Raw genomic sequence first — 16,564 nt, forward strand, 5'->3', positions numbered from 1 at the left:
AGTACCTCAAGGCCCGTGCTAAGGATAAAGGTTTGCAGTCTGCTCCTTCCTCACCTCTGCCTCAGCCCTCCTCACCACCACGTTCTCCATCAGAGCATTCCACACCACTCCCTCCTCCTTCCCCATCTGTGCCTGTGGATCAATCTCCACTCCCTCCTCTGATCTCTCCACTGGCCTCTCCCAGCATGACGAAGCCTTCAACACCTGTGTCTGCTGAAACAGAGGAGACTTCAGGAGTTCCAAAAGGGACACCCTGCCTAATCTGGGTAAGTTAATTAAAAAGTTTGTTTGGAAGTTTAGGGGTACCCAAATTGAACACACTTTGGGGCCTAGGGATAGCCCCATGTAGATAGATAGATACTTTATTGATCCCAAGGGGAAATTCAAGGTCTCAGTAGCATACAGACATCACACACAACATGCACTTACTTGTTGCTGCTTCTCTACTTAGGGTTGACAGGGTAACAGAACAGAACTGAGACCAGAAGGCACTCAATTAGGAAAAGAGATTAGGCTGGGGTATTCCAAATGTTTTCTTAACTATTTTTCAGATAATGTGCTCGACCACTTTGAAGCCAGCCTCATTGGACCAAATCAGTCTCGACAGGCAATTCGGAATATAAAACAAAGAAAAAGTTATGTCAAGGAATTCCTTCTCTATATGTCAGGAAACAAGGGGGACATCAACAAGAGCTTCAATTTCCTAAATGATATCCACAAACTAAATAGGTTTGTTGTTTTCACTATTACCTTCAGTATGAAACATGAATACACTTTAAAGTTTTGAAAATACAGCCCATATTTGAAGTCCTCATATATTCCTTTCCATTTCTTTTTCTTAAGATACCTTACAAGTCTGAATGGCAGACTGAAGCCAACCAGTCAGGTGCATATCATTTTGGACATTGAGGCCTTCTTGAGATTCATGAAACTCCATAGCTCTAGGCTCACTCCCAAAAAAATAATGGAAAAGTTGTCTTTGTGGAAAAAATGCTTAGGGCCCCGAGTTGTCATTCAAAGACAGGAGTTCCGAAGGGCTAAATGTGGTAAGTTTGAATGAAAAGAGTTGCTGATAAAAGAGGTATGCTGTATGCTGAGTAGGAACGCCTGAAGTGCCCTTGAGCAAGGCACCTAACCCCTCACTGCCCCCTTGATCACCGCTGTAGCAGGTAGCTCACTGCGTCAGGATTAGTGTGTGCTTAACCTCACTGTGTGTTCACTGTGTGCTGAGTGCGTTTCACTAATTCACAGATTGGGATAAATGCAGAGACCAAATTTCCCTCATGGGATCAAAAGAGTATATATACTTATACTTAGTCTCAACATGGTATACTGCTTTCTCTTACAGCGAAAATCATACCTCCTGAACAACTGCTGGCCTTCATTCAACAAACCAATGCCTTATTGCCTGAAAATCTGAAGGACCTAAAAGACAATCCAGCCGATCCATCTCGGCTGCATCGCGTTGTAGGTCTGTTGGTGGGGGGCATGGTGGCAACAACAGGCCACAGAAAGTGCATCTTCCTGGGCATGACTGTAGGGGATGTCGAAAAGGCAGAGGCCTACAAGGGCAGTTTTACCATTACGGTGAGTACAGTGGGCAGTGCTTCGACTTGGCCAGCTTCACTCGAGGTCCGCGCGTGGGATCACGCGGTATCACGCGACTTTAATTTGTATTTTTCCAGTGAGACGCTGCAACAACCCAAACAACCGGTAGATGGCTCAAGTGAGCAGGGTGTCTCATAAAAAGAAATGGAGCCTGGAAAACCCTACACAGACTTCACTACAGACTTTAGCAGACTGGTTTAGAAATAATGTAATAGCCAGAAATATGCCTGCCCTGCCCTAATAAAGAAATATTTGGTTAACTGCGAGTGAATCCCGTTTGCAGCCGTAGAGACGCAGGACAAATTAAACATTCTGGTTTTCTCCGAGTGCAACGATGATAGACAGACATCATTTGGACAAAATATAGAGTATTAACCTCCGTTGCTCAGCCAAATGCCTTCCTGTTACGTCCTGTTATCACGGAGTTACAGGCGATAAACGATTTTTGATGGTCACAAGTTTACTTCATTAGGGACTGTTCGTTATTTATTACCGGAGGAGTTTTGGGAGCATTAGTCCAAAAAGACGTGACCCTCCCTCGCCAGCAATACATTTTTCTATGACCCTCCAAAGTGATTATGAAAAAATCACTGTCAACTTTTTCCGGGTTTATCGCCTACTGTATTTTAACGTTTTCACATATTTGGCCATAAGCCGTTTATCATAGGCTATCACGAAACCAAACTACAAAGGCGAACACTTTAACAGGGGGAATTAATTGGGCATGAATCATGCTGAACGCTATTTCGCTACCTTAGAATAATAAGGTCCTATCTGCGTTTTGAGTACAACCGGGACGATTGAAACGGGGACGAATGAAACATTCCGGTTTTCTCCGAGTGCAACGATGATAGACAGTTTCGACAAAACATGGAGCATATTAACCTCCGTTGCTTAGCCAAATGCCTTCCTGTTACGTCCTGGTATCACGGAGTTACAAGCGATAAACGATTTTTGATGGTCACAAGTTTACTTCATTAGCGGTTTATTTTTTTGGATTATTAAAGAGTGTTTTTCATTTAAAGGTTTGACTTCGTGCTTATTCAGTAGAGCATTTAGTGCTCTCCCCAATCCCAGACGTTCACATTGCATGTTTGTTTGTAATTGATGCAACCGCGAGATAGGCTATGCGTTTGACAATGAGTTGTTAACAGAACCAAGACATATAGCCCAGCAGCAATCTAGGGACTGATCGTTATTTATTGAAGGGGCCACCGGAGGAATTTTGAGTGCTTCAGTTGCAGTTCAGTTGCATGACCCTCTCTTGCCTGCTAGGAATTGTTCAATGACCCTCCGACAGAATTGTTAAAAAAGACATGACCCTCCCCTGCCAATTGTCTTCCGCCCGCGCCACAGCCACACACTTTGTGATAACGTTCTTAAATCAATCTTTCCCGTGAGCTTGCATGCTACCAGTCCTTCCTTTTCAAATGTGTTGCGCCTGTTTGCACAATTTCACAAATAATCATATGTGATTAATAGTATGACAAAAAATCCCTGTGCACGGGGACCGAAACAATGCATGCCAACTTTTTCCGTGTTTATCACGTATTTTAACTTTCCCCGCTGTCTTGCCGTTTTAATGTTTTCCCGTAGAATATCCCATATTTTAATACTCTCAAAACAGCCCTGCCATCGGGCCTGTCTCTGTGTTGCCCTGTTGCTACCCCTTGCCCTTCCAGCGAAACAGATGTCTTCAAATCATCGTTTTCCTTGCTTGAAGGCGAACTTAGAGTGATGTTAACCTATTTAAGTTTAACGGCGCGATTGTCGTGAGAGCACGATTCATTGGCGCTTGCATGTTCGGCCTTATGTCTACGTGCGCACCTGAGGCTACTCAGCTGCAAGATAAATAATTTCCCCTGTTTGTATGTTCACTGCAGGTTGGCCTACCATAACTTACCAACTCTGCACTGTAGACTGGCTATTTATATTTTTCTGTGAAATAAGCAAATGTATTTGTTCAACTTTATGAAGCAGAATTAGCATAGGGTACTTGGAACATAATACATTTGACAAAGGACAGATGAATGTTGCTAGTGATAAAATATTAACTTTCAGTGTTTTACGATGTCTTTGTCATGGGGAAGTGTTTTTCCCCATGCATTTATTCTAGGTTACTGTCAGTGACTGCCGTGAGAGAAGGGGGTTCTGTGTTTCGTTCATGTCAGTGACTGACGCGAGAGAAGCGGGGTCTGTGTTGTGTTGTGTTGCGTTGCGTTAATTTATTTTCATTGGGCATACCGTGCCGTGCCGTCCACAGCTCTTCAGTTCTGACAAAGCCAAAATTACTCCTTTTGAAACAATGAGTGCAGGAAGGGGGGGGGGTGTCCCAAGCAGCTTTCAGCCATAAGGCTACTTTGAGAACATTTCAATTCACCCGACACTAATATTCAAAATGTTGAAAACTATTTCGGCATAGCCTATAAAGCAGTTTAATTAAATGGAATGTTAGTTGTAAACAAACGAGCTACTTGGTGAGGCTTGGCCTCACAGGTGCGCTCGTGCCTTAGATGGCAGGAAAAATCTTCACGATAGGCCTATTAACTAACCACCCGATTCACGTTGGCTGGGGGGAAGGGGGGCCATCAGACAATTGTGCCCAGTTAATCCGGCCCTTCCCCCAAAAAATCACACCTTCCCACCTCTGACAGCTTAAAAGAAGTCAAGAGGACTCCTTACTCACAGACCTATTCACAAACCTGCGGTTTTGAAATCCTATGCAGCTACAGGAGCTTCCAATCGCGAGGAAGCAATTTTGCATTGTAGGTATAACTAACATGCAATAACGCCGCCAACAACAACCAAAACTAGGCTAATCATTGTCAACATGTAAATTAAATGTAACATTAGTGTGAATCAAATTAAAATGTTCTCTTTTGCAAACGTAGGCATAGTAACAGAATAATTTAATAATGTTACAAAGATACTACATCAATCCGTATGTTTCATTGGGCTACTAGGCTATTTGTTTTTCCTTGATTCATTTAGGCTAGGCCTTTTTATTCAGGGGCCGTATTCACAAAGAATTTTAAGGCTAAAAGTAGCTCCTAACTGGCGAATTTAGGAGCAACTCCTAAAAATAATGGGCGTGTCACTCCTAACTTTAGGACTCCTAATTTTTTCACAAAAAGTAATTCACGAAGCATTTTAGACCTAAAAGTAGCACCTAAGTCTGGGACAGCTTAAGTCGAGAGGACTCCTAACTCACTAAGACCTATTCATAAACAGCTTTTTTGTGGCATTTTATGTTGCGATGTTTTGAAATAGCCTTTGCGCAACAGGAGCTTCCAATCTCAAGGGAACAATTTTGCATTCATAAAAGGGATGCAATAATGCCAACAACAACAACCAAAACTACTCATTGTTAACATGTAAATGAAATGTAACGTTTCATTGTGAATCAAATTAAAATGTTCTCCTCTTTGCAAACGTAGCCTAGGGATATGGTGACAGATTCATTTAATAATGTTGCTACTGCATCAATCCATAGGCCTATGTTTCATTAGGCTACTAAGCTATTTGTTTGGCCTTACTATTTATTCATTTAGGCTAGGCCTTTTTATTCAGTTATTAATCATCTTCCGTCCTTCGCACTACTTGTGTAGCGCACGCATTCTCCGACCTGTCACCTGTCAGTCATCATCGGAAGAGAGGTGTTTGGAATTCCCGCGTTACAATTGTCAGCCAATCAAGGTGGTCACTTCAGTCAAGCTCGTGCATGAATAATGACGTCATCCATAGCCACGAAGACTCACTCCTAGTTTAGGAGTTGTCTGAAAGGCTTTGTGAATAACTTTTAAGAGAAAACTCCAATATAAAATCTTTAAGTGCGATTTAGGAGTAGCCTACTCCTAGTAGTAAGATAAAAGCCTTTGTGAATAGCCTACGGCCCCAGTTATTAATCATCTTCCGTCCTTGTGTAGCGCACGCATTCTGAGACCTGTCACTCATCATCGTAAGGGAGGTGTTTGGAATCATGCCCGCGTTACAATCATCAGCCAATCAGCCAATCAAGGTGGTCACGCTTGCCCATTTACCCAAATTAATGGTCGAATATTACTGATGATAATTGTTATTTAAGAACATGCAGTGTGCGTAGGGTACCAAAACATCTTGCTTGTAAAAAAGCATCATAACGCACATTCTGGCGGGTCTGTTATTTACTGTAGGCTGCGCAAACCACATGCCTTTATTTTGGGCAAGCCTGCATTCATTCATTCATTCAACCTTTATTTATTCTCGGAGGGTCATTGAGGGAAGCCCTCATTTTCAACGAAGCCGAAATTACAGAAGCGAAGCAAAGCGCTCCACAAACAAGACAACATTCGAGGCCTTCTGTTGAAGAATTTTATATAAAGCCTGCGCTGACAGTAATCCTCCTGCCCCTGATAGGCCTACCACCAGTGGTGGAATGTAACGAAGTACAAATACTTCGTTACTGTACTTAAGTAAATTTCCCACGTATTTGTACTTTACTTAAGTAAAATTTATAGTGCATACTTTTGACTTTTACTTCTTTACATTTTACAGCAATTATCTGTACTTTTACTCCGCTACATTTCTACAACACCAACGTTCCTTTTTACGATACATTTTATGATCAGTTTTTTTTTTCTCTGACAAACACGTTTGTTTTACCGGGGGGTTGCTACCAAAGATTCTGGAGCGCTACGTGCATTCTTAGAAACATAAGCTTCTAGTCTAGACCAGGCAAAGCGTGAGCTTGTAGCCATCTGCATTCGGTAGGCTATATTCACCAGACCCATGGCTACACTGTACATGCAACTGTGTTCTGTGCCTTTCTCTGTCTGTTATCTGCAGCGTTAGGGCCTCCTCTCCGATGAGATTGCTATCCGCGGATCAGCGAAGTTACAGGCTATGCCCATGCTTCTGTCACACGTCTGATCATTTGCGGCACAAATGAATGGTAGACTATTAATGAACCGGTGGCCGGAAAAAACGTAACATTTTCCAGATTAGGAAATATTCCTTAATTGTGTGTGATTAAATAAAGATGCATAGCCTACAATTGGGGGGTAGTAACGTGAGCGCTCATTCAATGTCTATGCGTCTGCGCAAGTGAAACTGAACTTAATCATAAAGACACCTTTCTCAGCAACTTTTCTGTTCAATCAGCATAATTGGCATTACGATCCACCCGACGTTTCCCTTGTCTACCCCGTTAAACTTCAGGCTCTCGTGTTTTGCTGAATGATATTGATAGCAGATCACCCTAGTAGATAACCAGAATTACAGTCTCTAGAATTGTAGGTCAGAATGTAAACTGGGCCACAGATGGTAAGGACAATTGCATTAACTTAAAACTATCTAGTCGAGGATAACCTAAAACTAGCTTAATTAAAATGCCACAGCCCATACTGATTTTTCCTTTTAGAATATAGATATTAAGAGAATAAATCATTATGCAAATACTTTTACTTTTAATACTTAAAGTACATTTAAAAGCAGGTACTTTTTACTTTTACTTAAGTAGGGTTGTCATTGTGGTACTTCTACTTTTACTAAAGTAAATATTTCTCTGTGTATTTGTACTTTTACTTAAGTACTGAGGTTCAGTACTTCCTCCACCACTGCCTACCACAGCTGTGGATAGTGTGGAGTGTTCAAGTAATAACACAATCCAATGTGTGTCTCAATTGTCCCCCGCTGACCACCTCACACATTTCTCTAGATTTTGCAACGAACTTACATGACACAATGCCATAAAAATATGCCAGTTTCAGGACACAGAATAATGTTTGTAATGATACCAGGTAGCCCAGGTATTGTCGAAGGTGCATGGTGAAGTGAAATTCCTACTTTGGAAAACAAACATTTGCCGATATCATCGCCGATCATCAGAATATTGCAACAGATTCTGTGTTCTGGACTGTAGGTAACTTGTTAAGCCAGTGGTTCTCAAACTTTTATTTCATTCCCCACTTTGATCAAGGGGCATGACTGATGATAGTGGAGATAACGTGTTATCCCGAGGCTTTTGCAAGTCAGCATCTTCGACGGTGGTCTATTAAAAATATAAGTTTTCGATGTCCCAAACGGAGAGCCATACTTTATTGTTTTTAACGATCTCTATGCTACTCACAAAAATGTAGGCATGGGGACATGATGAAGTAGGTTATCCAACTGTCGTGTGTTAAATTATTGTGATTACGAGCCAGTGGTTTTCAAACATTATGCGTGACTCGGACATCTAACTAAATGCAACAGGCTCATATCGTCCTCGCATTCGAAAAATGAGGACCAGTGTTTTGTCAAATTGCAAATAGCTATTCGTTTTAACTATTTTTTTACAAAAAGCACTTCATACTATCTTAATCTTGGAATATGGGGAGGGAAGTGGCGCGTCTGCAGTCAGCCAAATATGAATGTAATTCTGCGGCATAAAGCAGATGTAATTGTTTATTGTACAGAAAAATAAAAATGACATGTCAAGCAGTCAATTGACTACATTGCAGTCAAGAAGTAGGGCAAATTAATTTACGAAACCAAAACGTGGGTCATAGTTGTCTAAGCCTCTATTGCGTAGCCTGTTAAAAACGTCGCCAGATAGTATTAAATCGGCAACAACATTATTTTCTGCAGAAGCCTACCCAAGGCTACAGATTAATTCTGAACAGTTATTTCTCTACTGGCTCAATTATCACACCACTGTTTTGATTTGCGTAGTTGCGTTAACCCCAACACTGACAATAATGTAGACAGCAAATTTCGATTTCGATTTTCGTGTAGTCAAGCCTTAAGCCATACCCAAGTAGCCTAAATCGAGGTAATGTTTAATTATGCATGATTTATTTTGTTATTGAATTCGTAGGCTGGGATTACTCTCGGCAACAATTATGTAAGGGACGGCAGGCAGAGCGATGTACAGTGGCAGAGCGACGCACAGTGGCTGAAAGTGGTACTAAAGCTTCACGCAGCTTCACGCCGCGTAATGCGCGAATGAAGTGGTCATTTGAAAGCGATGCCCACTGTACATCAAATGCGGCCAGTGCATACATGCAAAGTTCTAGCAACCTGTCTGGTGAAGTTTGTCTTTACTTATACCTGTACATTTTCTCAGGTACCCTTGCACAAAACCGTAAAGACATTTGGGGCTGCCAAGGTCTGCATTGGCAAAGATCTATTCAAGAATCTCAAGGACTTTTCCACATTGAGACCCAGCCTCCGTGGCTATGACAAAGCAGAAACATTATTTTTCAATTCAACAGGCCATGAAATGACACGAATGGGAGTGTTTGTGGGTCGTATGTGGGGGGAATGCGGACTTCCAGGCACTCCAACATTAAAGGATATACAGACAGCCATTTCAACCCATGTATGTTCCTATCAACTTTACCAAAAAGCTGTTAAAAACATTTTCTATATCCATAAAGCTCTCTCTCTCCCACAGACAGATGTGGCACTTCCAATCGACAAAAGGCAGGATGTCTGCAGAGCGATGGCCCATGACCCGAAGACTGCCAGCTTATACTATGTGCCTGAGGCCAGTGGCAGACAGACCCGAACAATCAGGCTAGACATATTGAGGTCCCTAATGGCCTCAGTCAAGCAACGTAAAAGTAGGTCTCGTTTTTGGTATTTTCTTGATTTTGTAACCAGTGTCATGATATGTTTTCTAAGTGTCTGGTGAATTATGCAGAGAAACAGCTTCATCCTCACCATGGTAATGATAATGACTGACTGACTCTATTATTGTGTTACATGTTCCAAATGTAAAGCACTTTGAGCTGCATTCTGTGTATGAAAGGTGCTATACAAATAAAGCTCATCATTATTATTATCATTATTATTATTATGGTGTGCCAGGGGTCTCAGAGGAGACACAGGATCAGGTGACAATAAATCATTCAGGTGACGGTGAGGATCAGGATGCAATGGAGCAGGACCAGGAGACAAATGCAGAGGTGTCTGAGGAGGGTCAGGTGAAGGAGGTAATGGAGCAGGGTCAGGAGGAAGCACAGTCTGAGTTCAGTAGCTTTGAGCGTAGCAATATCAACCCATGTATGTTCCTATCAACTTAGATTAGATTCAACTTTATTGTCATTGTTCAAGTAAGGACAACAAGTACAACAAAATGCAAATTTATAGAAAATGTTTATATCAGCTTTTTGGTAAAGCACTTTTAATGATTGCACTACTGTTTAGATGCTTATCATTAAAAGTGCTTTACCAAAAAGATGATGTAAACATTTTCTATATCCATAAAGCTCTTTCTCTCCCACAGACAGAGGTCACACTTCCCTTTGAAGATGGGCAGAGTCAAGTCTCTCAAGCAATGGCCCTTGACTTGATGAGTCCAGGTAATGTGCCTGAGTTCACAGCCAAACGCTCCCCATTCTTCAAGTTGGAGATATTGAGATCCCTAAGTCGATCGATCAATCTACCAAGTGGGTCTCGTTTTTGTTTTCTTGATTTTGTAACCATTGTCATGATATGTTTTCTAAGTGTCTGATAAATTGTACTTTAATCCTTACCATGATGTGCCAGGCATCCAGGAGGACCAGGAGGAAGCACAGTCTCAGACCAGTGAGTCTGGGAACTCCTCCTCACCATCCTCCTCAGATTGTACAGAGGAGGGTCAGGGGAAGAAGGACCAGGAGGAAGCAGAGTCTCAGTCAAGTGAGTCTGGGAACTCCTCACCCTCTTCCTCAGAGTCTGAGTAGGTGGGTGTGGAGGAGAAAGAAAGTGAGCTTGAGTCCCATAGCTCAAGTGAAGACAGCCAGGAGCCAGGAGAAGCCTAACCCTAGTCAGGGGAAACAAAGCAAGAACCAAGTCAAGGACATTGGACAATAATTGCGACTTAGGTTTCAGTTTTATTTAAACTTTTAATTTTGTATTTCTTTTAATGGTAACAAAGCCATTGAAGCAAAGTTGTACATCCAACAACTGTGTCAATAAAAAAGTTGATAAAAGGTAATAAAAGCTATTTTTTGACTCAAAAAACATTAGTAAAACTCAAAAAAGTTGTAAAAGTAAAAAGTTGGAAGTCCAAGTTCCGGAATATCACCCGGCACCCTACCCGACTTTGGGTGCTTGTTTCCACACAGAGATTCAGTAGAGGGTCCCTGCCTGGACCAAGGTAAAAGAGTTGGAAGCAAAGGTACAAGTTCCGGAATATCACCCGGCACCCAACCCTACCTTGGCTGCTCGTTTCCCCACAGAGATGCAGAGGGTCCCTGCCTGGATCTAGGTACAAGAGTTGGATGTAAAAGTACAAGTTCCGGAATATCCTCATCCCAATATGTTGAAAACACAAACATGTTTTTACGTGGAGCGCATCTGCCATCTAATGGTGAAATAAGACATTGCACTTAAAAATATTTGAATATTCCATTTTTTTGATAAAATATTAATAATTACAGAGTTCTGATCATTGTAAAATAATCTGTTATGTCAAAAGATAGAAATTAAAGCAGAATATCAAAATATTTTGCTTTATATTTGGATATATTGAAGTTTTTGTTACTTCCAAAAACGATACACTAAATTGTGGAATTTTTTCCAGAATTTCTACTTTGGCGATTATAAATTTATGCTAGCTGATTCTAATTAGTAAACTGTAAACTTGTTGATTAACGTTACGATAATAAGACTAGGCAAACCACTCTTTACTTTAACATAATTTCTCACATCACGTGAGCATCAACGGATTGCTGCCACCGCTGCCTAGGCTCGACAAACAAAGCATTATGTTACCAAAATAGTTACCCGATTAAGACCATCAAGCTATGTTGTAGTGAGAAAATAATTAACTAAAGTGTTTGACAGTTATTTCCCCGTAGGGACATCCGATGACACTGCCAGGTTCATCCAGGCAAGGGGGGAGGCAGATCGGCTCTTCACAGGCCAGAGGAACAGTGCCATGGATGGCTGGAAGTAAGTTTTAGTTAACTGTTAGAGGGATGTTTTAAAAACAAGTGAGTACAGTATTTAGCTCTGATTCAATTTACTGTTTGTGTAGACAGGTCCTCAGGTCTGTTGGCCTGGAGGAGAAGGTGACCCCACAACAGGCCCGTAAAAAGTGGGACAACCTTAAAAAAAAAAAACAAGGTATGACCAGACCATTGTCCCAACAGTAAAATGTTTATGTTTCAATGTAGGCTAATTTATGAACCAATAGATCATTAAGTAAAAGAAATGATTTCAAATTAGTTAAGACTACTACACGGCCATCTGTGATTCTGTTACTGGTAAATTATGTTACTGGTAGTTAGAAAACTGTCCATTCTTCTATTGCTAATTACTCATTTATCTGTAGGAACTGAACAACCCCCCAACAGGAACAGGGACAGATGCTGGGGAGGACACAGCAGCCTCGTGGCCATGGTTCTGTGCCATGGATGAGATTCTGGGGCAGAGGCACTCTATCTCCCCACCAGTGATCCATGCCTCCATGTCCCCGATCTCATCCAGGGAAGCAGAGCCATGCTCGTCAGGTGCTGTGCCCCCCCCAGCAGAGAGAGAACTGCAGGGAGAGGCCAGGGCCAGAAAAGAAGCAGCTTCGCTGCTTTCTTGAGGGAGCAATTTGAGAGAGAGGAGCAAATGGAGAAGGAGAGGCAGAGGGCAGCCGACGAGCGCTTTGCCCATCTGTTAGCGGTGTTGGAGAGGATGGCAGACAAATAAAGAAATATTTTTTTATTAGGCATACTGTATTTTGTCACTTTTGAGAGCTATAGGTATAACAATCTTCAAGTGAATTAAGTTAAGCTACGCAAGAGGGATATCAACATGATATTTACTGTAAAGTGTATTTTTTACAAATAACATGACACAGAGTTTATATAAGTTTAAAACCCTTTATTGGATTAGTATCTATCTATTTCTAGATTCTAAAATCTAGTTTTTTTAAAGCTGCCTAAGAAAGCCAAATCTCTACACCAATTTCAGTGGCGAGGGAAAACTCCCACACAGGGAGAAACCTCGGGAGGGCCCAGGCTTAGGCAGCGACCACCCTCCTTGGTCATGCTATTTAAAAGTAACCCTCTCGATGTTCCTGTAACAACATGAACAATAGGTTATTCAACAGTGTGAACTGATTTCATTAACAGTGATTAGACTATATAATTCATACTATACTATAATTCAGACTATACTATTCATTAACTGGAGTAAATGTGTTAATGAAAGCATCAAACATCAACAGCAAGAACTGATTTCTGATTACAACTATACACTGGATAAGAAGTTAATTAAAAAACATTAACAGTAGAATAGTAATCTGCTTAAACAAGTAACTATAACTGGAAAGTAACCCAGGCTTCTTTCGATGTTCTTGTAACAACATGAACAACAGGTTATTAAACAGTGTAAACTGATTTCCGTAACAGTGATTACAAATATAATGTAATAAGGTATGTGCCAAGGATCCGTAAAGGCCAACCTTCACGGCACAACATGAGCTGCCAATTATTGCAAGAGGGAGAAGACTACACAGCCACACAAACAAATTATTGTACGTTCAACTCCTCTGCTATTCTGTTTCACAGGGCCATCCCACTGGCAGTCTCAGCTTCACATCCAGGCTCGTCAGGGTCCAGGTCGTCCAATGGCAAGACATCATCATTGCGTAGACATATGTTGTGCAACACTGTGCATGCAACAATGACGTCTGGGTCAAATGAGACATCCACCTCCAAGGCATGCAAGAAGATGACCCGCCACCGAGTCTTCATCATGCCAAATACCCGCTCTATTATCGAACGACCACTGGAGTGATGCCTATTATACCTGTAGGTAAGTGGTTAAAATAAATTGATGTTTGAATAATTGCAATGTTTGACATTCCAATTGAAATCACATACTTTATGGAGTACCAACCTCTGCCTTGCCACTCCCCTAACAGGGTTCTTGTATGGCGTGAGGAGACCAATGGGCTGCTCCAGACAGGGGTAGCCTCCATCACCCAACAAGAACGTACCCGGGGGTGGATATATGGCGCGGCGGTATAGAGGGCTGTTCCTCAGGACCCTGGCGTCATGGACAGAACCTGGGAAACCAATAAAAACATCAATGAAGCGACCGGCATGATCACAAACTGCCTGCAACTGATAGGATGTGAATAGCTTGCGGTTTCTGTAGCACTGTGCATGAGGTTCTCCTGGAGCCTTGATACGGATATGGCAGCCATCGATGGCTCCCATGGCCTTACGGAACACCACATGCTCAGCCAACCTAGCAAAGCCGTTGGATACTTCCTGTAGCTCCTCTGCAGTGGATGGCACCCTGACAACCCGTGGCATCACTGCCACGATAGCCCCACAGACACGGTGCACAACATTGTGCACTGTAGACTTAAGCATACCGAATGCCCGGGACACAATACGATAGTATGACCCGCTGGCCAACCAAAAAAACACCAGGACTTCAATTACTGGACCCCATCCATGATGACGGAGGATGGAGGCCCTGCTCAGCCTAAAGTCTGGCCTGGTTTCTTTCTCCTCGTCAAAGAAGAGCCTGAGGATAGGCACGGCCCTGTTCATCTTTGCATAAACCGTGAGACTCTGCAAACAATATGCCATGAAATCAATGATGTAAACGATGTTTATCGATGTCAATAAATGTCTTTAGTCAACGTTGTGCTTTGTGCATTACTATCTGTTTCTGTATCTAGCTATTATGGTGAACATGTCTGTTATCTTCAGTTGAATCTATAACTGTATCACTATCTATCACTGCATCATTTCACCAATGTGTTTTATACATACCTCTATTGCGTTTTTTCTTTACTGATTAAGTGTATGTTTGTGGTATACTTATCAGTGAGCTTTCTGGCTAAAAGCGACCGAGTATTGACTTCAATAAGCAGTAGCCTACAGAAACATCACAATTAACAGTTTATAGTATAGCCATACGGCGTAAATCTAGCGTATCGTTAGCAAAGACGCTCATATACAGTGGGTCCCAGTTAAGTTTGGACGGGTTCCTTCAGGAATCACGCACCCCATTTTCTCAGCAGAAATGGCACAAACTGCAGTTGACACAAACAACCACAAGGTGTCACTTTGGAGTTCTGCCACTACTATTTTTGGTACGACTTGACTTACTGCTTCCATGATGCATTTTCCAAGTCAGTAGAACAATCAGAGAAAGCTGAGCCATTACCAAACATATATGATAATACAATAGCGTGAGTTTATATATCTTATACCCTATTTGTCACGGTTACTTATAGATTTGATAGTGTAACGATAAGCGCATGAGACTTTCAGCGGGGGCACGGGAACTTAAATTGATCACGGTAGTTTAAGCTTACACTTGACAAAACATTCTAATATGAAAATGTAGATGCAATTGTTTTAAGATGGTGCAGCTCCTTTAAGAAAGCACCGTGTGCAGGGATGGAGAGAGAGTAAGCGAGAGGGGATATGTGTGTTAGAACTTAGATGCGTGTGGAAAGTGTTGAGACTGGAGCGAGTCATATTCAAAATAATGCAAAAAATAAATCCGCAGATAAAACCAATTATCCTCATTTATTGCAACCGCAGCATGCCTGCTTGCCGACGTTCAAACGAAAAAGATATCAAAGCACCTTTTGCGTTTGAATGTAGCACGAATTTAAACAGCTTGACAAATGATTTAGCTAATTGTTGATAGCCTGTACAGCAATTGTTGAACATTTACCTGTACAAGTACATTGTTAGCCTACAGACCAATTTCCATAGTGCACATCTTATCAACAGTTTGAATGTCGTGTGTGTTTCTGCATTGACAAATACCGTTCAGCACAATGATTCATGCCCAATTAATTTCCCCTGTTAAAGTGTTCGCCTTTGTTACACTATTTGGTTTCATGATGTAGCCTATGATAAACACCATATGGCCAAATATGTGACTCAGCTAATGTTATAGGCTATACAATTTCCCCTCTTAAAGACAAGCTGGTGTAGCTTATTAGACTAGGCTGCTATTAAAATGCACCGACGGTAGCCTTGGCTATGTGTAAAGTAAGCCATCGCATGATTTCATGCACGTAAGTTCATGCATCTGTCAAGTTCGCACAGGGCCTCGCACCCCCTTGCGACGGCCCTGCAGATCCTCCTAAGACAGCGAGGAAAAAGTGAAAATACGCGATAAACCCGGGAAAAGTTGACGGGTTTGTTTCGGTCCCAGTGATTATTTGTGAAATTGTGCAAACGACAGCCTTTTCAAGGCATTTCAAGGAAGGAGTCGTAGCATGCAAGCTCCCAAATTGACCCAGTAGCCTAAGGCATCAATAAATTGTTGGGACTGGGGAGGGTCATGCGTTTTTTCTCAATCACTTTGGAGTGTCATAGAAAAAAATCTTGCTGGCGAGGGAGGGTCACGTCATTTTTGACTAACGCTCCCAAAACTCCTCCGGTAGCCCCTTAATTAAATAAATAACGAACAGTCCCTAATTGATTATAGCCTGTAGGCCTACACCAGCAATTGTTGAACATATACCTGTACAGGACATTGACAGTAGCCCAGCCTAACAAGCAGATGTTGCAAAAAAGACGCAATTAATCAGAAATAAATAATGTAATCTGCATCGCTTTATTTAACAAACTGCAAGCAACAAGAGGGTTGAGTTCGCTGTGAGGCCAAACCCAAGAGCAGAGCCTATCTGCTAAGGCACTCGATAGGCTATAACGAGCTGTGTGCGCCTGGAAAGACAATAAGATGCTTTCTGAATAGCACAGCGAAGACGGCTCTGATCATCCCATACCCTCCCCCCACTTCCTGTAGCCTACCATTATGACTTTGCCGTTTTGGGACATTAAGCTTTTTCACGTTAAGCCCCCCTCCCCCTTCTTTCACAAGCAGTGGGGGAGCGCGGGGCACAAAGTAACACTTTTTGGTAGACAAAGGAGGGTTCTCCGCGCTTCTGTCTTTTGGCCACAATCCGGTGCAACCAGGCCAGGACAGATATTTTAGAGCAGGGGTGTCAAACTCATTTTCATAGAGGGCC

The 16,564-nt window shown here is 42.0% G+C and overlaps 1 protein-coding gene and 2 long non-coding RNA genes across 3 annotated transcripts; all 3 read left to right on the forward strand.

The window, feature by feature from the left end:
- On the forward strand, nt 1–932 carry LOC121694904. The gene is made up of 3 exons (XR_006025944.1): nt 1–266; nt 552–729; nt 844–932. It is a non-coding gene; the product is annotated as an uncharacterized LOC121694904 (long non-coding RNA).
- A 143-nt stretch (nt 933–1,075) lies between these two features.
- On the forward strand, nt 1,076–10,503 carry LOC121694813. Its single transcript, XM_042075176.1, has 6 exons — nt 1,076–1,081; nt 1,349–1,587; nt 9,023–9,191; nt 9,439–9,563; nt 9,857–10,019; nt 10,120–10,503. Exons 2-6 carry the CDS (start codon nt 1,489–1,491, stop codon nt 10,293–10,295), a joined length of 732 nt encoding a protein of 243 aa, XP_041931110.1. The 5' UTR covers nt 1,076–1,081; nt 1,349–1,488; the 3' UTR covers nt 10,296–10,503.
- A 905-nt stretch (nt 10,504–11,408) lies between these two features.
- Nucleotides 11,409–12,011, forward strand: LOC121694868. Its single transcript, XR_006025910.1, has 3 exons — nt 11,409–11,508; nt 11,594–11,682; nt 11,891–12,011. It is a non-coding gene; the product is annotated as an uncharacterized LOC121694868 (long non-coding RNA).
- The last annotated feature ends 4,553 nt before the right edge of the window (nt 12,012–16,564 follow it).

Source organism: Alosa sapidissima, chromosome 2, assembly GCF_018492685.1.
Source record: "Alosa sapidissima isolate fAloSap1 chromosome 2, fAloSap1.pri, whole genome shotgun sequence".
Taxonomy (NCBI): Eukaryota; Metazoa; Chordata; class Actinopteri; order Clupeiformes; family Clupeidae; genus Alosa; species Alosa sapidissima.

Bases quoted from the DNA above. Each gene is read 5' to 3' on its own strand.
- LOC121694813 (XM_042075176.1), top strand. From the start codon at position 1,489: ATGGTGGCAACAACAGGCCACAGAAAGTGCATCTTCCTGGGCATGACT. The intron at 1,588-9,022 runs GTGAGTACAGTG...TCTCTCCCACAG, and splicing joins AGGGCAGTTTTACCATTACG to ACAGATGTGGCACTTCCAAT. The intron at 10,020-10,119 runs GTGGGTCTCGTT...ATGATGTGCCAG, and splicing joins TCGATCGATCAATCTACCAA to GCATCCAGGAGGACCAGGAG.